The sequence below is a fragment of the Antennarius striatus genome, chromosome 15 (assembly GCF_040054535.1).
Source record: "Antennarius striatus isolate MH-2024 chromosome 15, ASM4005453v1, whole genome shotgun sequence".
NCBI classification, from domain to species: domain Eukaryota; kingdom Metazoa; phylum Chordata; class Actinopteri; order Lophiiformes; family Antennariidae; genus Antennarius; species Antennarius striatus.
This window is the reverse complement of record NC_090790.1, coordinates 13,728,717-13,747,946: the sequence shown is the minus strand read 5'-3', so window position 1 is coordinate 13,747,946 and position 19,230 is coordinate 13,728,717. Positions and strand designations below refer to the sequence as shown.

At 40.3% G+C, this 19,230-nt stretch overlaps 1 protein-coding gene across 1 annotated transcript in view; it reads right to left on the bottom strand.

Annotated features, from left to right (window-relative positions):
* The window catches only part of LOC137608944 (pappalysin-1-like), a 76,404-nt gene that overhangs the window by 17,328 nt on the left and 39,846 nt on the right, over positions 1-19,230 (bottom strand). Inside the window, exons 11-14 of the mRNA XM_068335590.1 lie at positions 9,909-10,019; positions 9,272-9,407; positions 8,829-9,042; positions 5,935-6,109 (exon numbers count right to left, since the gene is read on the bottom strand). Coding sequence (XP_068191691.1) covers positions 5,935-6,109; positions 8,829-9,042; positions 9,272-9,407; positions 9,909-10,019 — 636 coding nt within the window. The remainder of the gene's footprint in view (positions 1-5,934; positions 6,110-8,828; positions 9,043-9,271; positions 9,408-9,908; positions 10,020-19,230) is intronic.

Genomic DNA, 19,230 nt, shown 5'->3' with positions numbered 1-19,230 from the left:
TATCAATCCTCAAAGCAAATACTGCATCCGTAGTACTCTTTCTTGGCATGAAACCATACTGCTGCTCATTAATGCTCACTTCTAGCTCCAACTACTCTTTCCCATAACTTCATTGTATGGCTCATCAGCTTTATTCCTCTGTAGTTGCCACAACTCTGCACATCTCCCTTGTTCTTAAAAATGGGCACCAGCACACTTCTCCTCCATTCCTCAGGCATTTTCTCACTGTCTAAGATCCTGTTGAACAACCCAGTCAGAAACTCTACTGCCACCTCTCCTAGACACTTCCATACCTCCACAGGTATATCAGCAGGACCGAGTGCCATTCCACTCTTAATCCTCTTCAATGCTCTCCTCACTTCATCCTGACTAATCTTTGCTATTTCCTGGTCCACAACAGCCACCTTTTCTAGTCTTTTTTCTCTCTCATTTTCCTCGATCATCACTACTGGCACCTGTCAATAGACTTCCATCCCTATCCTTAATCACCCTAACCTGCAGCAGGTCCTTCCCATCTTTGTCTCTCTGTCTTGCCAACCTTGTAAAAATCAGTCTCTCCCTCCTTACTTTCCAACCTAGCATACAAGTCATCATAAGCTTCTTGTTTGGCCTTTACTACCTCTACCTTCACCTTACGCTGCATCTCCCTGTACTCCTGTCTACTCTCCTCAGTCCTCTCAGTGTCCCACTTCTTCTTAGCTAACCTCTTTCTCTGTATACACTCCTGTACCACCTCATTCCACCACCAAGTCTCCTTATAACTCCTACTCCATTTCTCTTCCTATCTAAACCACAATAGAACAACTTGAACTCTGCTCCTAAACTTCTAATCTTGCTACCTTTCCTCCTGATGTCCTGGACACACAATATGTCTACCTTCCTCCTCTGCATGTCAATCAACTTTCTACCTTTTACTCTCATAGTTCCAACATTCACATTCCTAATCTCAGTCCTATACATTTGGCGTTCCTCTTCTCTGTCTTCCTACGAACACACTTTCCTCCTATCCGTCTTCGACCAACAATAGTCCAATTTCTACTGGCACCCTATAGGTGAACAGCACCGATGGCGGTCATTGTAAACCATGGCCTCGATCGATCCAGTATGGAAGTCATAGATTTGATTTGCATGTTTGATTTGGTAAAAGTTTTATGTCGGTTGCCCTTCCTGACACAACCGTCTGTATTTATACGGGCTTGGGACCGGTACAATAAGACACTGGCTTGTGCCCTCTTGCGGCTACATTATGATGTAAAATCATAATTGTCTTAAATCCCCTCAGTGGCCATCATGCAGCTAAAGCATCAAGCACCTGAGGAGAAATAGCCCTTCATTACCACTGAAGAAGAAGCGTCCGAGCAAAGACTTGCCACATGTCTTGCATTAATTGTTCGTGTGCGTGTGTATGTGTTTGTGCGTGTGTGTTGGGGCGGGGAGGCATGTTTATACACCCTGTACACACATCAATGTGATCAATGTGTAACCATTCCTGATCACGAATGATGAGAAGAATTTGTGGGGAATATATCATTAAGGACTCGGCGTTTGATAGGAGTTCCTGGAAACAGGGATGGCATCCACTTTCCAAAACATTACACATCAAAATGGCAAACTCTTCTTCCTCAAATTTTATTCTTCCTCTAGAAAAAAAATCCTGATTGTATTTCCTATTAAGAATTACTCTGATTCCTGTAAATAATTTGGCTTGTAATTTTTTTTTTTGCAAAGATGAGACAAAAAAAAAAAGAGGCACAGAATCAAACCTCAACTGTTTTCATCCTCATCCATTAAATAGCACCATGTCAGGCTAAAAGAATGCTTAAATTGATAATGATGCCAAGAAATCTCACAACAAAGCTGTGAGAGCTCAATCATTTTGACTCTTCTTTCTCGTAACAAATAAGGGAAACCTGTGTTTTACCATGGTTACATTCTGCCCTTGTTTTTGTTCGCTTTAATTACACACATCTTTCCAAAGAGTGGCCAAACTTGAAGGCCACACAAGCTGGACTCATTTAACATTACAAATCTATTGCTTCATAACTTTCTCCCTCTTCCCTTGTATTTCTATCTTTCATCTTGATCCCATTATATGATACAGCACAGCAGTATCGGTTTCTCTCAAAATAAATAAAGCTCCTTTCATATTTGGTTATCCAACAAAGTAACATATGCATCACATGTGAGTGCCTGCTGAAAAATAACCGGTTTAATGTTGAATGCGTCCATCATGATGGAAGGTTGTGAAATGAAAAAGTAAAAAGAAATAATGGGAGGAGACAAGACTGTTCTTTGCACTACTGTTTTTTCATCCTTCAATTTTGTATGAATTGATTTTGTGTGAATACAGGTGTGCACTAACTTGGTGAAATGGTGCATTTGTGATACCACTATTAGTTTTAAACAGCTAAATAAAAATAGTGTGATACAGTGTGTGAAGAGATGCATACACACACCCAACACAAACACAGTTATATGAGATGTTCTTATTCAATCAAGGATTTATCAGACTGTTTCAGGTTGTGCACCTGTGTGCATAAATTTTTGGAATTGATTTCCTTTAAGAAACTTAGACCTGATTGTTTTGTCTTCTAGAAGAAATTTTAATGGACAAATGGACCAACAGACTGACGGCCTAGTCCCCCAGCTTAGAAGCTAGTCTTTCCTCAGATGGCACACAAACACATCAGCGTGAAAAGTATAGCAATGGCACACTCCTTCATTAGTATGCAATGCTGTTATAACTTTACCTGTAGTATAAAACTTGTTTATGATTGTAAGATTGGGTATTAGATAATTAGTTTTACTTGGATGCAGAGATGTAAGACATATTTCTAAATCTATAAGATTGTTGGAGTATTTTTTGTTTTTTATTGATATGAACATCATGAATTTAACTGTGTAATAAAGTCAAGGGTCAAGAGTTACTTCATAAAATATGTAGTTTAGCCAAAAAACGGTTGGTTTTTAATTTTCACTCTGGAAATAATTAATTCACATTTATCTAATCCAAGGGGATGCCCTGGTGATCATGTGGTTTCATACGAGGCATATAACTGTCAAATCCTAATTTACCATTGTCAAATTTTGCAACTTGATCAACAACATGGTGACAAAGGGCCCAGCTTTAAAATAATTCTACATTTTCATTTTTAGCCAAACATGTTATTTACAACACCTCCACAACCAAAACGCTGCAAACAGACCCAAAGAGGATCTTTCACTTACATATCTTTATCAATACAATTTAGTATACAGGTAATGAGGAGGAAAAGCGCCTGGAGAATATTTTCAGAAAATTATATGTAAAATAAAACAGGCCTTTTTTCAGTCACAGGGTAAAAGACGAAAAATAGACAGCAATTGAACACACGTATACAAATAACGCAAGTGACAGGAAACAGATTTTTTCTGAAGACAGCATTGTCTGAGAAGACGGCGTTCTTAGAACCACTTTGACATCTCTGAAAGATGTAATTGGATAATGAAATGAGACAAGATTGTGCCTCATGCTGCATTTTTCATTCTTAGTGTGGAAGCATGTGTATCTGCAAATCCTTGTGAGAACATGTGTGGTTGAAAAAAAAAAGGATAGAATCGAATTAGCTGACGTACATCGAAGGGATAAGGAAAATCCAAGGTAAGGCGGCTTTCTGTTTTGTTTCAATATTTAATTCAGTTTTTAGTTAGTTTAAGAAATAACTACTGCTGTTATCAGCAGAATGCAACAGCGAGCAAACAATACCTTCTTAAAAATACTACATTTCCCTCTGCTTTGTTCATGGTTGTTTTCCTACCCTCTCTCTATTACTCTCTCTCTCTCTTTCATTTACCGATCGCCACAATCAATAGGCAAGGACACATTTTGAGTTTTTTCTTCTCATCTGTGGTCATAATAATGAAGAGGGTGCAGGCTGTGATTTGAGAAAGCGGCCTATAGACAGGGAGATTGCAGACTGCTACAAAACAAGAGCTGGGAAATCCAACATCACAGTGCAGATGATGCTCTGATTAACCAATCAGTGCTCTGTAGCATTTAATCCACCTTTTGGTATTGCATCGGCACTCTGTGTAGCTGAAAACTGAGGGCGAAGGAGAAGACTGTTTCCATCAGTACAATTGATGGGTAGTAATGGAAATACCAAAAAAACCCAAAACTGTACAAATGAAGAAAACTGAAGTGAGCTGATCCAATCTGCTTGGTAGAAACAAGACTTTAGTGCAGTGATCTGATGCCAAAAGTTATTCATAAATAACAGGACCTCTAAATACCCTTGAACTGACAGTAATCATTTGTGGCGAACCTTCTGAGTTGAAAAAAATAAATATTTGGCAGAGCCCTACTCAATGGTCTCCTCTTCCCCATGCATTCAGAGCTTTCCTGACGCTCCCTCTCGGAAAAGCATAATTTATTGCTTAATTAATTGACATTGATGAATAGCTACATAGTGACCTGTCAATCAAAACCTAATGCAATTAGAAGTCTGTGTCGGCTCAATGGAAAACAATTCTGATATGGTGTGTGCAAACAGTATGTATGGATGAGGATGTAAATATGCTTATGTGTGTGCACAAACATAGGCTTCATCTGTGTGCAGGTACACTGTGCAGTATATGCATGTATGGTTTTAGTCATGTGATGAGATGCAGACCCCCGAATTCTGGAGCTGAGAACACATTGTGGTTCAGGTCAGCATCCCAACAATTTACCCAATATCTTACATTGTGTAAACTCCTCTCTCTGCTTTTCTTCATAAATAATTTTGGCTGCTACTCTTATAAACCACCATATACATGTCCACACTTAAGTAGATATAAAACAAAATGCCTTGTTCCCTGAGCCTCCCGTCTCTCCCAGGCAGCATTACTAGATTTTCTTGAAACTGACTACAGAACGATGCAGGATGATAAAGAATTCATATGGCCTTTAAGGCAACTCGGATCCAATTCAAAAGGTTTACTATCAAATACCCTGTTTGTTTGTTTGTTTGTTTGTTTGTTTGTTTACTTGTGCTGTGCATGTATGTGCATCTACAGTATAATGCCTCTTTATGCAGGAGATTGCCTGTACGTTTCTGTTGGTGTGTCAGTATCTACATGGGAGTGCTTCATATGTTCTGCTGTGTGAAAGAGGAAGCAAATCTCTGCCCTTTAATAGAGACTTCAATATGTGCAAAAATGAGTATGGAAGGAGGGTGGGAGGGAGGGAGGGAGGGAGGGAGCAGACACTATGCAATGATGTCATCGTCCCAGAGGAGTAGCGATATAAAGTGACTGTTTGAGGTGATGGTGCAGCATGCACAGCTAGAGACTAAACACTATTATGTCTGTGCTCATACAGAAATGTCTGGTGTGTGTGTGTGTGTGTGTGTGTGTGTGTGTGTGTGTGTGTGTGTGTGTGTGTGTGTGTGTGTGTGTGTGTGTGTGTGTGTGTGTGTGTGTGTGTGTGTGTGTGTGTGTACGTGTTTTTGTCCAGCAACCTAGCAGGAGGAGGAGTCTGGGGTGTCTCCTTTCCTCAGTGCTGCACTCATCTACCTGTATGTTCATGATGTCATTCTCCCTCGAGGCTCGCCATGCCAAGCCCAGCTTTTGCAGGTGACAAAATAATTGCAGAGGAGAGCAGAAAGAAAAATGTGTTTGCACGTCTCTCTCACGGCTTTATGTGTACTTCACTTTGCATCAATCCATCTTCACATGTGCATTCACAAAATCTTTTTTGCAAGCATACTTCCATATGCTGTACAAATAATTTTTTACCTGCATTTGTTTACCTGCATACATATTTGTATCCATACCTCTTTGTGCGCAGAGCACTGAAACTGTGTGTGTGTGTGTGTGTGTGTGTGTGTGTGTGTGTGTGTGTGTGTGTGTGTGTGTGTGTGTGTGTGTGTGCGCGCGCGTCCACACGCACATGTGTGTATGTAGCATATTTACCTGACTCTTAATGATGTCATCATCCTGATGGATTTGTAAGACGTATCCGGAGTTGCAGAAGATGATGCAGCGATCTCCGTTGTAGAAATGACGACCGGGGCTACTGCACTTGAGCTCTGCATTGCGGATTAAGGGTTCCTGGCAGTCAATGGCTTCACACGAATAATGTACACAACTACAAGTGTGTGTGTGTGTGTGTGTGTGTGTGTGTGTGTGTGTGTGTGTGTGTGTGTGTGTGTGTGTGTGTGTAAAGGGAGGGGAGGGACAGAGAAAAAGAAAACCAAAAATTACATCATAAGGTACCTCCGACATAAATTTAGTGCATAAAACAGCACTGCAGGCACTCAAGTATGTGATCTGTGTATGGAGTCACACGTTTGCTCACAAACAAAAAGCTATGCATTGAGTCAGCAAAATTCATCCATCAAGGACTGCTTAACATACCAAATCAATAAACCACACAGAGAAAGGACTGTTGTGTTTAAAAGGGTGTCTGCATGTTCACATGCCAAAGTGTACTTTGTAAATTAAGAGCGACAGCATAGACTATTAGCAGAGTTGAGTCTCTATGTTTGAAGAATAATGAAGAAGGCATTTAATGCTCTGGAAAAGCTTGGATGACCTAAGCACCTTTTTACAGCAGCACACATTGGACAATATAGGATACCCTTATGAGGCTGATGGAAAGAAAGAGTGGAGGGAGCAGAAGGTATGGGGGTACAGGGGGAGAAAATGCTGCAAGAAGAAACACTGTTAAACTCCCCCATGAAAGACTGGAATCCCTATTTTGCTCTTTTCATCCATTCGACGACCTTTTTACCTTGAATCTTAGATTTCTCCGATTTTTTCTCTTTCAAATTATTAAAAATCTAAATTATCCATGAATGCATTGTTACATATGTCCTTTATTTCTACATTTTGGTGTCTCTGCCACCGAAAAGCTAACAACGATTTTAGCATTAAGTTTATAAAGCACAGAAAAATACAGTCCCTAAAAAAGAGGATTTCCAAGGACAAACTAGGGAAGCCTAGAAACTTCCTCTGTGGACAATTAGAATAAAATCTCTAAGTGGTTTTCTGCAATCACTCTGGAATTTAACTACCTGGAAAACTATCGGTATGTAGCACAGTAGTTGGTGTGTACGATGAGAAAACCCAGATTAGAAACAGCAGAGAAAGAAAATGAGAACAAGAAAGGTGAAAATTGTGCAAAATCTGAAAGCAAAGGGAAAACATACATGTGCATGCATTTGCAGACAAGCATGGAACATAAAACCGAGTAATGTTAATAGCTTCTGTTGTTAACAACTCAGGGAAAAGGGGATGTGGTGTTTTGTGGAGGCAGAAGTATTACGGGAAATGTGCTACTCAACCCAGGAGAACGAGAATGAAAGTGAGAGCAGGAGGCACAGAAAGGGGAGAATTAAGGAGAAGGAGATGGCAAACAGTTAGAGGGAAAGAAGGGTGATGTGAAAGTGAAGGATGAAAAGACAGCATGGGATAAGGCATGATGACAGGGAGGGAAAGGGAGATGTGGAAAAGCAGGGAAAGGGGATGGAAATAAGGAGAATGTGAAGACGGAGCGAGATTAAACAAGAGCCATCTGGAGATGAAAACAAACGCATGTGTAGATGACATGCCCTTCATTCTTTGGGTATAATATTTGGGATCTATGCCATGAAGAACATGACCAACCTTCAGAGTCACATTAAAATTATCTTTGTATCGAGAAAAAAAAAAAACATAGACAAACCAAAACAACTTCTTATTGGTCATTTACAGTGTATATCTAATGTTGATGAAGCTAGAATTCAAATTACCATCAACCAAAGGCACAATGCATTTTAAGGTTAATACACTGCATGTTTAAAGTTAGCAATGGTATTTGTGAGTCATTTTGTCGGCAACAAATTATTGTGTGGTTGAACTGGCAGATGGACAGACGCATCCACGTGTATATTTCCCGATAATTTTTGCTCATCATTTTTGAGGGATTAAAGAAAGGAGAAAAGAGACAAAAAAATTGGAAAGTAGAGTCCAGATGACAGAATGCAGATGATGAACTGGAGTCGATTAAAGAGAAGACACACAGTAATGACATTATAAGACAAAGAGAACAAAAACTGAAATTCTCTACTGATCGTGTAAAGACAAGCCAGTAAAATAAGATAAGTCATCAAAATTATATTAAAATATCTAGCTTTTGAGATGTTCAAGTCAAAACTAGTCTGTTGACATGAGAAACTTCAGCCGAAGAGTTGCTGGAAATTGGATGAGAATGTGAGAGAAAGTCGGTGAGGAATCTGGAAAAGCAGCTAGTCTGGTTGTGTGCGGTAAACAATTTGCTGGCTAATGCAGATACACAAGCAGTTTTCATCTATTTAGGTGCTCTTGGATGTCTCACTGGCACACAACAAAAGCCACAAACAGCTCTATCTCTCGTCACAGACACCACAACCATCTAGTCTCTGTGTATTGTGGTGTTTATTAGTGCATTTCTTGTTGAAAGGCTTGTGGGAGAATCATCAGAATGAACCATCTCATGCATGACAGTAGTGTGGAAATTGGCAAATTATTTTGACTCCTTGTGCATGTGTGGTCTGGTTCAGCTATGTTCGTGAGGAGTGACTTGACATCATATGGTTGGTAGTTGCTGCAAACTCAAAAATCACAAATGTGCAATTAAAACATTAATAATGTTACAGGAGCCATGCTAATAATTCGTAGGAATGTCTTCAATTACTGATAGTCTCTTTAAGCAAATCTTCAACATCCTCATACACAGTTGCACACATTCAGTTGCATTTTTTTAACTGATGTACACATCTTTGGTCTGTTTAATGTATGTAGGCCTCAGACTTACCAATCTTTCCCTTCCCTATTTCTAGCCTCACCTCTGGCCGGTAGGGTTGTAGATCTCGTTGCTCTGGCAACCACTTATTGTGATTGGGTCGAAGGACTGGAAGGAGCGTAGGGCCACGCCGGAGATAGCCACATGACGAGACACAAACATGACAAGGATAGCCTTGGTGTGATAGAAGGCCACCGAGAGATCGTGGCTCACTGGGATCACCAAAGGGTTGGTGCGGCAGGTGAGACGCCAGTCACCTGTGGAGAGCATAGAAATGTGAACAAAACAGAAAATATTGGAAACCAAGAAGGAAATGATCAGTGAGGCAGATGATAACTGTGAGGTATAATTTTGAGCCTAACGACAGGCAGGTTTTAAGAGATGATCCACAACGCAAACCTAAACAAGCTCTAGTTTGGTGAAGATACTTCAGATAAATTCAGCAATCTAACTCAGAGATCAATCAAAGAGAGAAGCAGTTCTCACCTAAACTATGGATGCCTTCCTTGGTGTCCACCAATTGAACAGTGATGTTACACTGAGTTTGGTCAATGTAGGTAGTTCCATCAGCAGCGAGATGGATAATCACTGCTGCTGCCACCATCGGATGAGAGAAATGAGCCTGAAGGCAAAAGTATAAAGTCATGTTTGAAATTTTCAGTGAATGAAATCAGCTGTATCCTCTGCTGTAGACTGATAGCGGATAAATATTTTATTTACTCATCTGAACCGTGGTTGAATCAAGGGCATATGTGTTGAATCATGGTCATATGCACTTTCACAGTGAGGCATAATTTGTCTGCAATTGCAATTTCCAAATTGCTGTGCTGCACTATTTCCATTCATAATGAGTGTCACAGTGATATAATGCATAGTGCAGTGTCCTACAATTCAAGGCGAGGCAGTCGACCATCGCCATCCATCTAGTATTTTATCACACTCTTGTTTTTCTCATACAAGCCCCTTAATGAAGCATTAAAACTCTGCATTTATTAGCAGAACTTTTAAATATGTACTGTAAGAAATACAGTACATACTGAATGGTGAAATGTTAAATTATACATTTTTTAGTGATGTCTTTTAATGTTCTTCATTTTTACATCATTCTCCAGCTTTGTTTTACCTTGAGAGAGTAGTTGGGGTATCCCCAGGCTGTCACATCAGCTTCTTGACAGGGGAACCATGCGTACTGGGACACTCCATCTGATAGATCAAACACCTTGGACTGACATGTCTAGGGACACATAAGGGACACATAATCTGTAAGGATCTTTCTAACAGAACTCTGTTTTTTCGCTTCATTTTGTAGTTCCAAAGTTGTTGTAATCTCCATACAAACCTAAACAGACCATACCTTAACAGTTGTTAACAGTTATTATTGTAAAAACAACAAAAACTAGAGGTAACATTGAATTTGACATCAAATTCACCTTTCACTAACCAACAAAAAAATTGCAGATCCAGAGCTAATAAATGCAAAAAGCAATGTTTAAAACAAACGGCACAAAAATTTGAAACCATGGTTACAAAATGACTGTATTTTCATGTACTCACCAAGTAATAACATTTAAAACCTGTCATGCCACACCTGCCCAGTAGAAGCCCCCAGAGAGGTTTCAGCTGTAACCACCTGCATCTACAGAGCTGCATCCGATCGTTAGCTGTAAAATTGAAAGCTTTCTTATGAACTACTGAACATGACATACAAATGCCAGTAAACCCAGTCTGACCAGTGATCCGTCTGACCACAAAAAGAACCGAAATTTGTAGGCTATAGAGAAAGAGATGGCCGAAAGCATTACAAGCTGACCTCTGGCTGTACTAGAAGTTACTGATATTTGTATCAAAAGAAAAGCATGATTTAGAGCTTCTCAGTTCTCCAACCAAACATGGTGATGGATTGATTAATCAATGTCCCGCTGCTATGTGAAGTCTCTTTGATCAATTTGTTTGAACTGCATGACTGATAGAATGGGAAAGACGGCGTTTTGCTGCCTGTTTATTCAAGACCAGTTGTAAATGGGAAAGGGTGAATGCTTATAAGCCGATGCATCATTTTAACCTTGTGAACTTAAACTTATCCACAGCGTCAGAGCCAATTTCACATGAGGAATGACCACAGCCTTAGAGTACATTGACAAAATAGCTTTTTAAAAACAAGAGACTATTTGTTCCCAGGGTTGCTGACTGCTCTGGAGAACCACCGGGTCACTGTACATAGAATATTCAAGGCAAAACAAGTCAAGCATGGTGACCGGTCAAACCGTTTGCTTTACCACATCAGTAGCAGTCACAGTGGGAGAGAGCATTAAGAAAACGGACGCATTTGCTTATATCCACTCACCGTAATTGATCCACTAGCAAAGTCACATCATTACTGCTGCTTTTGCTGAAAATTTCAAATGACCCCTTTTAGGATCGGTGCCTTTATCATCTCATTAGCTATGTTAGGGTGGATAGATGAGGTTGCACGGCGATGTACGGGAAAGCAGTCAGAGAAGGTGGGAAGAAAATAACCACGCAAGAAAAGAAACCAGACAGTCAGAAAAAGTTTGAACACTCTTCAGCAGTAAATAACATAGACAGAGGGGAGAAAGGACGCATACCCAAGGGCAGCGAGTTTCACCCACTGCCCTGAGGTAGTGAAATGAGACACTGGTAACATGAGAGTTTTGCTAGGGAAGCTACTGTTAGATCCTGCCACCATGGAAAACTGGCCAGACCAGCGATCTGTCTATATATCTGTCCCCTGGATTTGTTGACTTGACCTTTCTGCTCAAAGCTGAAGTGGCACAAATGAGAAATGTAGGTGACAAACACCTGAGATCAGTTGCCATGGGACTGCGGCCCCACTAAGGTGCAGTTGTGATGTGAAAACATGCATTTGCCAAAAACATTTGAGCAACTGATGTGGAAACAAAGGTCATGACACTTTGGCAACCTGACATTCCCTTCACGCCAAATTCAAACCCACAATACAAAATATGACGTAGTTATTCAATGTTATGCAAATTTTTTTTCATTTGAATTTGAATGTAAAGCATCACATTGGTATGTTGCAATTCAGAGATCTTCCATGCTGCCTTAAACTTTCTCCAAACTCCTCCCAAACCAATGGTGAGGTTAGCTGGCTAAAGTCATGGATTTGTCATTTCAACACTGATGGCACTACAGGTAAGCAAACATTCACTTAGCAACCAAACAAGGCTGCTTTAGTTCCACATGTTGGAATTGTACCCATTAATAAAAACTATTTATCATTTCCATGGCTGCAGAGAACTTAGCCTAGTCCAGCACACACTCGCCTGGTGCTCCATGGGACACACTGCCATTCTAACACAGGGCGAGTACACAGAGGTGGTTTATACCTTACATTAATATGCATCTTGCAAGAACCAATCACTAGTGGAAAGCTTAATATAGGTTTGAATGGTTTTATGTCACATTACACAGGTGTGGGTTATTCTCTGCATGATGTCTCTCATATAAACCCATTTGTCTGTACATGATCAGAACAACTGCAAAGACACCATTCTCACTCAGGAGACCAGGGTTCAAGTTCCCTCTGTGGTAAAACGTTTCTTCCAAACCCTAACTGGAAGGTTTTTGTGCCTAAACGTAACCAGAGTGCTGTTTCATATTCACTACTGTTTGAGCAGTAGGGTTTTGCACAACATACACAGGTGCTGAAGGGACGGCTTTGCACGATGCACGCAGATGGTCAAGGGTACCTCTTGCCTCAGGATGAGGCAGGAGGCACTCATGACAAAGGGCAAGCTTCTCACGACCTCAGATGAGAACGTGTTGAAATTACATGTATGAGGTCTCTTACCAAGCAAAGATAAGAAGCAGATGTTTGTGAAGAGACTGTCTGTTTCAACTTATTTCACCACTGGTAGCAGCAGTATCCCCAGACTGTCATTTTTAGAGTTGTTGCGTAAGGAGTGGAAAAACACCTTTAATATATTCTTAATCAGGCCTTTTTTTAAAATAGCTTAAATAACTAAATACTTTATTTCCTTGTCCTCTGACATTACTGGACTGGCATGTCTGGGGGTCATATCTAAACTGTACTTTATAACTGATTTTGAACACTGATATTAAATTTATGAAGTATCTGAAAAAAAGTTTTGAGACTGACATTTCATTGATGAAAATATGCCAAATCTTTCAAAGACGGTCAATAAAAACTAAAATTAAAAACAAAGGTCATTTATTAGTAAGTTGTGGAGCAGGTCTTCATTCTTCTTCAAGGAGTTGAACTAGGAAATCTGTAATAAACTTTTTGAAATTCTAGAAAATTCCTAATTTATTTAATAAAATGCAGTCCTATAATGATCCTGCAGGGAAATTAGTTTTTTCCACTCTTAACAATCACATGATTATTTATATCGTATAGGCCCACACACACACACTCACACACACGCACGCACTCAAGCACGCACACACACACACACACACACACACACACACACACACACACACACACACACACACACACACACACACACACACACACACACATACAGTCCAAGCCCTAAGTGCTGTGAGTCAGCAGTGCTAATCTCGCCTTCTTTAGTTTTATTATATCTTTGGTGAAACCAGTTCCAAAAAAGAAATACTTTAATTGTGAGTGCACTGCGGCAACTGTCGATGGTGAATATTTTATGCTATACAATAAGCATCCATGAATCCAAAACTGTGCTGCCCCTCTCCTCTTTGCTTTTTAATTTAATCAAAGATCTAACTTTTGCAGTGTGCTACTTCGGTATCAAATCTATGATCATATCTAATCATATCTTAATTACAATATCAGAAAAGTTCCATCTCCAGCATGCATGTCATAGATACCTGTTTGTTTTTACATAGAAAATTCCAGTCCAACTGTGAAAGTACAATCAAACACTGAACATTTGAATGCATCTTAACAAACTTTGGACTTTGGAATCAAGTTGTCTTGTTCAAGCAAATACACTTTTGAAAGTTTTTCCACCTGCTATTGTTACTATTAAATGTAAATGTGCTCAAAGTACAGTGATTAAATAACCAGAAGTGCACGAAAAATGGTTCACGCTGATCACGCTGACACCAAAATTCTGACCATTGGAAACCCATCCATCGATTTTCTTGTAGATGAGAAGCAATAGTCTCATCTACAGCTACAAAAAATCGTGGGTCTATTTTGTGCTATAATCAGGTGTTGATTAAGGACTGCAGTAAATGCATTTGCAACAGTACGTCCCCAAGGATGGTAAAAGGTACCTGCATTGATTTATGTACCGAGGAGAGCAGGATGGGAGCCCAGAAGCTTTTATAGCACTCACTTTGTCATAGATTTAGTAACAAACCCTGATAATTTTACAGTTTCAAAGTGTGCAACACATGGCTACAATTTTCAATATACAAACGATACTTCAACAATTTAGCAAGTAAGGCAACACTGTTATAGTAACATTTGCACAAACCATTCCAGTATCATTATGTGAACTCTGGTATAGAGAATGTATCCGTTATTTTATAATTCACGTTTGAATCTATTTATGTCTCAGGTATGCCTTGTCCTAGTATTACTTTATAATCTCTCACAGATGCAGTGTGATTCTTTAAATCGAAGTTATATATATTCATCAACTGAATCCACTGACAGCAAATAAAAAGCAGATGTGATTTTTGTTACCGCAGACATATTGCGAGCATTGATTGATCTGTTGTCTACATCAGGAATTTCTAAAAAATTGGAGGAAAAACATCAGCTGTCTCAAAGACATTATTTCCTATAAGTTGTGTAAATAATACGACTACTGTGTACACAAACAAACTGCTGACAAGTACGATGTGTGATAAAACACCTATGCAATAGATAGCTTATCTATGTTCCTCCAAAGGAGCTCAAAAGTAAGTACATTATCAACAATGTAGGTGAGAAAAAACACTAAGGCTTCGTCAACATTGTGTGTTCGTATTATTTTGTTGTTGCTGACGCATGTGATTGTGTGTGGTGTTTATGAGTACTGATATGTTCATTTTAGTGATAGGTAATTACTAAAGACACTTATAATTCTGGAAATGAGCGGTCATGATATCCACAGCTAACCTGAATAAATTTGCCACATTCGTTCTTCACTAATTTTGTCTTCAGTGGAAAAGGATCACAGAAAGTAGAAAAACAACACACGGCACGGAAATGAGGTGGCATTACATATGACCTGTTTGTGTTTATACCCTTCAGTCTGTTTAACCTGTAAGAAAAAAAATTAAAAATGGATTGCTTGATTAAAATCATAATATCACAGCAAGAACTGTTGACTAAAAGACAAAAGAAATGTGTCAGTCGGAGGAAGGATAGGACTCATGGCCGACGCATTGACTGTGAAGTTAAGGGTTAAAGAGGTGGTAATCCTGTTTAACTGTAAAGCATCTGCTATTCACAGTCATTCTAAACACACAATTCCAGTTTTCTTATTCATAACAAGGTCATAAACATAAAACAAATTCCATGTAAATAAGTCCAAAGTAGAGATGTCTATTCAGAACAAAAGAACTTCCTGCCTCTCTTGGAAAACAGTATCAGCAACACTAAAGATGAGTTCAAATTGACTCGGAACACACACACAATAGCACGCAGTCGCACACATGGTCTTAATTTGTACCAGCTGGTGAGTCTGACTGGCAGACAACAGCGAATCTCTGGTCTGTCGACACAAACTGGTGCTTGTAAATCACCACTTCAGATAAAAGGAGAGCTAAGTGTCTTTATTCAAGGGGAAACCAGAGAAGATAAAAGTGAGAAGAAGGTGAAAGTGCAACAGTCTGATACATTACCCCCCCCAAAAAAAATATCTGAACTGTGAAAATGATCATCAAGAACGTAAAAAGCACAAATCTGTGATGCTGTCAATGACAATAGTAATGATTCTGATCAGCATGTTGCACCTCAACCATGCCAATGTGTCCCTTTTTGACTGGGTTAAATCAGAGACAGGAGGATAAATCTTGGCTCCAACACTGTTGTCGAAGCCTCCAGATTGTCAAAATGTCACATCTTGGTTTTAAATGTATAAATCAGACGGACAAAGCAAACTTTGGCCATACTCTTGGAACATTATTGAGGTCTTCAGACATCAAAGAGGTCCTTCCTTATATCTCTACTGACTAGAGAAAGACCGATGAACATGAGGAAGGTCTTAGCTGGAGTCATGACCATTATTAGAAGAGACTTCAGACTGGCATGCTAGTGAAACACATTAAGAAATAGACGTAAAAAACTGAAATAAATTAATCAAATGTGTTTTTAAAGATGGTGACCTTTGTCTATCTCCCACAAACCCCGTCCATGTGTCATCGTTTCATTTCTAAAAGCATGTTTATTCACAAAAAACAAATTACAAAATAATGACATTCACGTGAAATTCACATTCAAAAACATAAAAATAATAAACTAAACAAAATATTATTGTAATCCTACACGGTGATTTGTTTACTTTTGGTTTTGTGAAGTATGGATAAATTGAAAATTGGTTTGCTGAACGCTGTGATAAAAAAATGATATCTTGAAAAAATGAAAACAGAAAAAGGGTCAATGATCCCTGTGTTTTTTGCTGAGTCAGATTTGGTGTCACATAAATGTGAAATGTATGAAATTATGTTGGATGATAACCTACCCATGCTTTTTTTGGTCAAAATCATACCAAAGTGCTCTTGAGCACGACCCCCACGGCTCAAGAATTCTTGCTTCATTGGCTCGTAAAATGCATCATCAGCAGTGAGAACAAGCATCACAACCATCACACACATCTCTAAGGCGAACATTTTTCCTCATGCAGCACCTCCTAAAACATGTTTATATCCACTTTGAGGTGTGTGTGTGTGTGTGTGGGGGGGGGGGGTTAGTATATATACTGTATATGCAGTGTAGCCTGAGCATGGAAAGCAATAGTGAGCATCTGTGGAGGGAAAGTAAGAGAGAGCAACGGAGAAAAACTGGTATGACTTTCCAAACACCATCTCATGGTTTACTGGAATGCTGGTGAGCGCCTGGTGTGTGAGGTAATGTCCTTTTACCCAGCCCCACCCATAGTCACTGAAGCTCACCGTTTCATTGGTACTGGTTAATGATGGCCCACTTCCACCACTTACTGCAATTGAGGCAGTAAATATCAGTGAACGGGTGCAACTATGTCACGTACCGATCCGTCTCATCTAGTGGAACATGAGTAGTGACTGGGTGGTGTGGAGTGTGGACCGCAAAGTATTGTATAGGGACTGGTGAGCATACAACGCCAGCAAGTTGAAAACAGATGGGCCTGTGGAGAATTAAAATGTCCCACGGTCAGTGGCCCCCCTTTGCTCAGCAACACGGTGCCAAAAACCTGCATATTAACAGTCTGAAAATGTTACAGGGGGTCATCAGCACCATGAACAAAAAAAAAAAAAGAACATGCCAGTCTCAATGAGGTTTCCAGATGGAGGAACCACAATAATAATTGAAACGGGAAAAGTAAAAGGGAAAAAGGAACGCCATCCCAGAGGTTTCTTTTTAATGTTCCCACACGCTTATGTCACTGGCGCTCTGCCTGTCAGGGCTGTGCGGTTTGGGGAAATGTTGGTGAGAGGGAACGCGCCAGAGGACCTGGCCTGACTGTGCTGCTGAAAGCAACAGTTCAGCTACTGCGTGAGATTTTGTTTTTATGGGCATGTTATATATGTGTGTTTTGACTCGCACAGCAGCGTGTGCAAAGGTCGCCTGTATGTTTGTTCTCTTGTAGAGGAGAATGTGTTGAAATGTGTGTGTGCATGTGTGTGTGTTCTGCAGTGGCCTGTATACAGCATGCATGTATCTCCTACTTAAATACACAAACATGCACAGCTAGAACAGAACTGGGCCAGTTATTGTTTCCTTGTGTTTAGCAGCCAGAATCATTCATTTTACGCTCTTTTTTGCTCCGGTTCAGCCATTCCTCACCTAAAGATGAATGTGGTAGGTGTTATTTAATTCAGACCTCATGCACGTTTGTTTAGCATTTAAAGATGGGTGAGCTTTTTATATAGGCAATTTCTTGCAGCGTGACAGGACTAAAATGTTATCCCTTCTGTTGCTTATGTATAATTAAGGGGAGTGTTCCCCGGGGATGCCCACGGGTTGCGTCAGAGATTGCCTGGGCTGCAGCCCTCTCTGGAGAAATCACCTTGCTTGCTGTTTGATCTTGAAGTTTGAATGCACACACACACACACACATACACACACTCTCCCCACTCAACGACACTCATTTACGCGAGGGTCTGCACACATCCATAGGTACACATACTCAAACACACACACACACACACACACACACACACACACACACACACACACACACACACACACACACACACACACACACACAGGTTAGTTGCCAGGGCCAGTTCTCCAGTTCTATCCCCCTAGAGCAAGTGGAGCTGGCTCACCATATTCCACGGTGTGGTGGTGGTGGAACATTGTGTTCTGCTCCACAAAGACAGCAGTAGTACATTTCCGTCCCCTATGGACCTGCCCTATAATCCTGCATGGAGTCAGCACCGTGTGTGTGTGTGTGTGTGTGTGTGTGTGTGTGTGTGTGTGTGTGTGTGTGTGTGTGTGTGTGTGTGTGTGTGTGAGAGAGAGAGAGAGAGAGAGAGAGAGAGAGAGAGAGAGAGAGAGAGAGAGAGAGAGAGAGAGTCTCTGACTGTGTACCATTGTGTAAGGAGAATCATTTAAGATGACGCCACTTTTCTGTCTTATTCACAGGTAGCCCTGTACTGCAACAATTTGTCATCGGGCTGACATTGTAAGAGGTTGAAAAAAGAAAACAAAAGGAAGGACTGACAATTATTTGCTATGATTATGATTAACGTGTTTCATTTCTGGCTGTCTAAACGGTGTTTAAGATGATTAAACCAATTACAATGGCTGATAACAGTGGTTTTGACCTATTTTTCACTTTCAAAATCACTTTTATTGTGTGAAGCATTTTATTATGAGTGCAGTAGTTGATTTTACCTCAAACTATAACCCTACCCTCATCTCTCCATCCATCTTTTCATCTGTGCACATGTTTTGGGCGGCAGTGGCTCAGTCATAGAGCAATCGCCTTAAAGACGGATCACCCAGCCATCGCTGGTTCGAGTCCTGCTCCTGCCAGGACATCCATCAGAGTGTGAGCTGATGATGGGAGATGTCGGCTCACCTCCCAGCCACTGCCGAGGCACCCTTGAGCAAGGTGCCGTCCCCCCTACAAGAGGCTCATTGGGGCGCGATTCCGCCTCCCCTGGACCTCTATATGTACTTCTATACTGTACTACTAATTGCATGCCTACAGGGCCCTAGTGTGCTGTGCCTGTTTCAGGGGCCTGTAACAGCGTGATGTGATTAACACATACAGTATATATATACATGTGTAAGTGTAAAGAGAATTTCCCCATGAGGG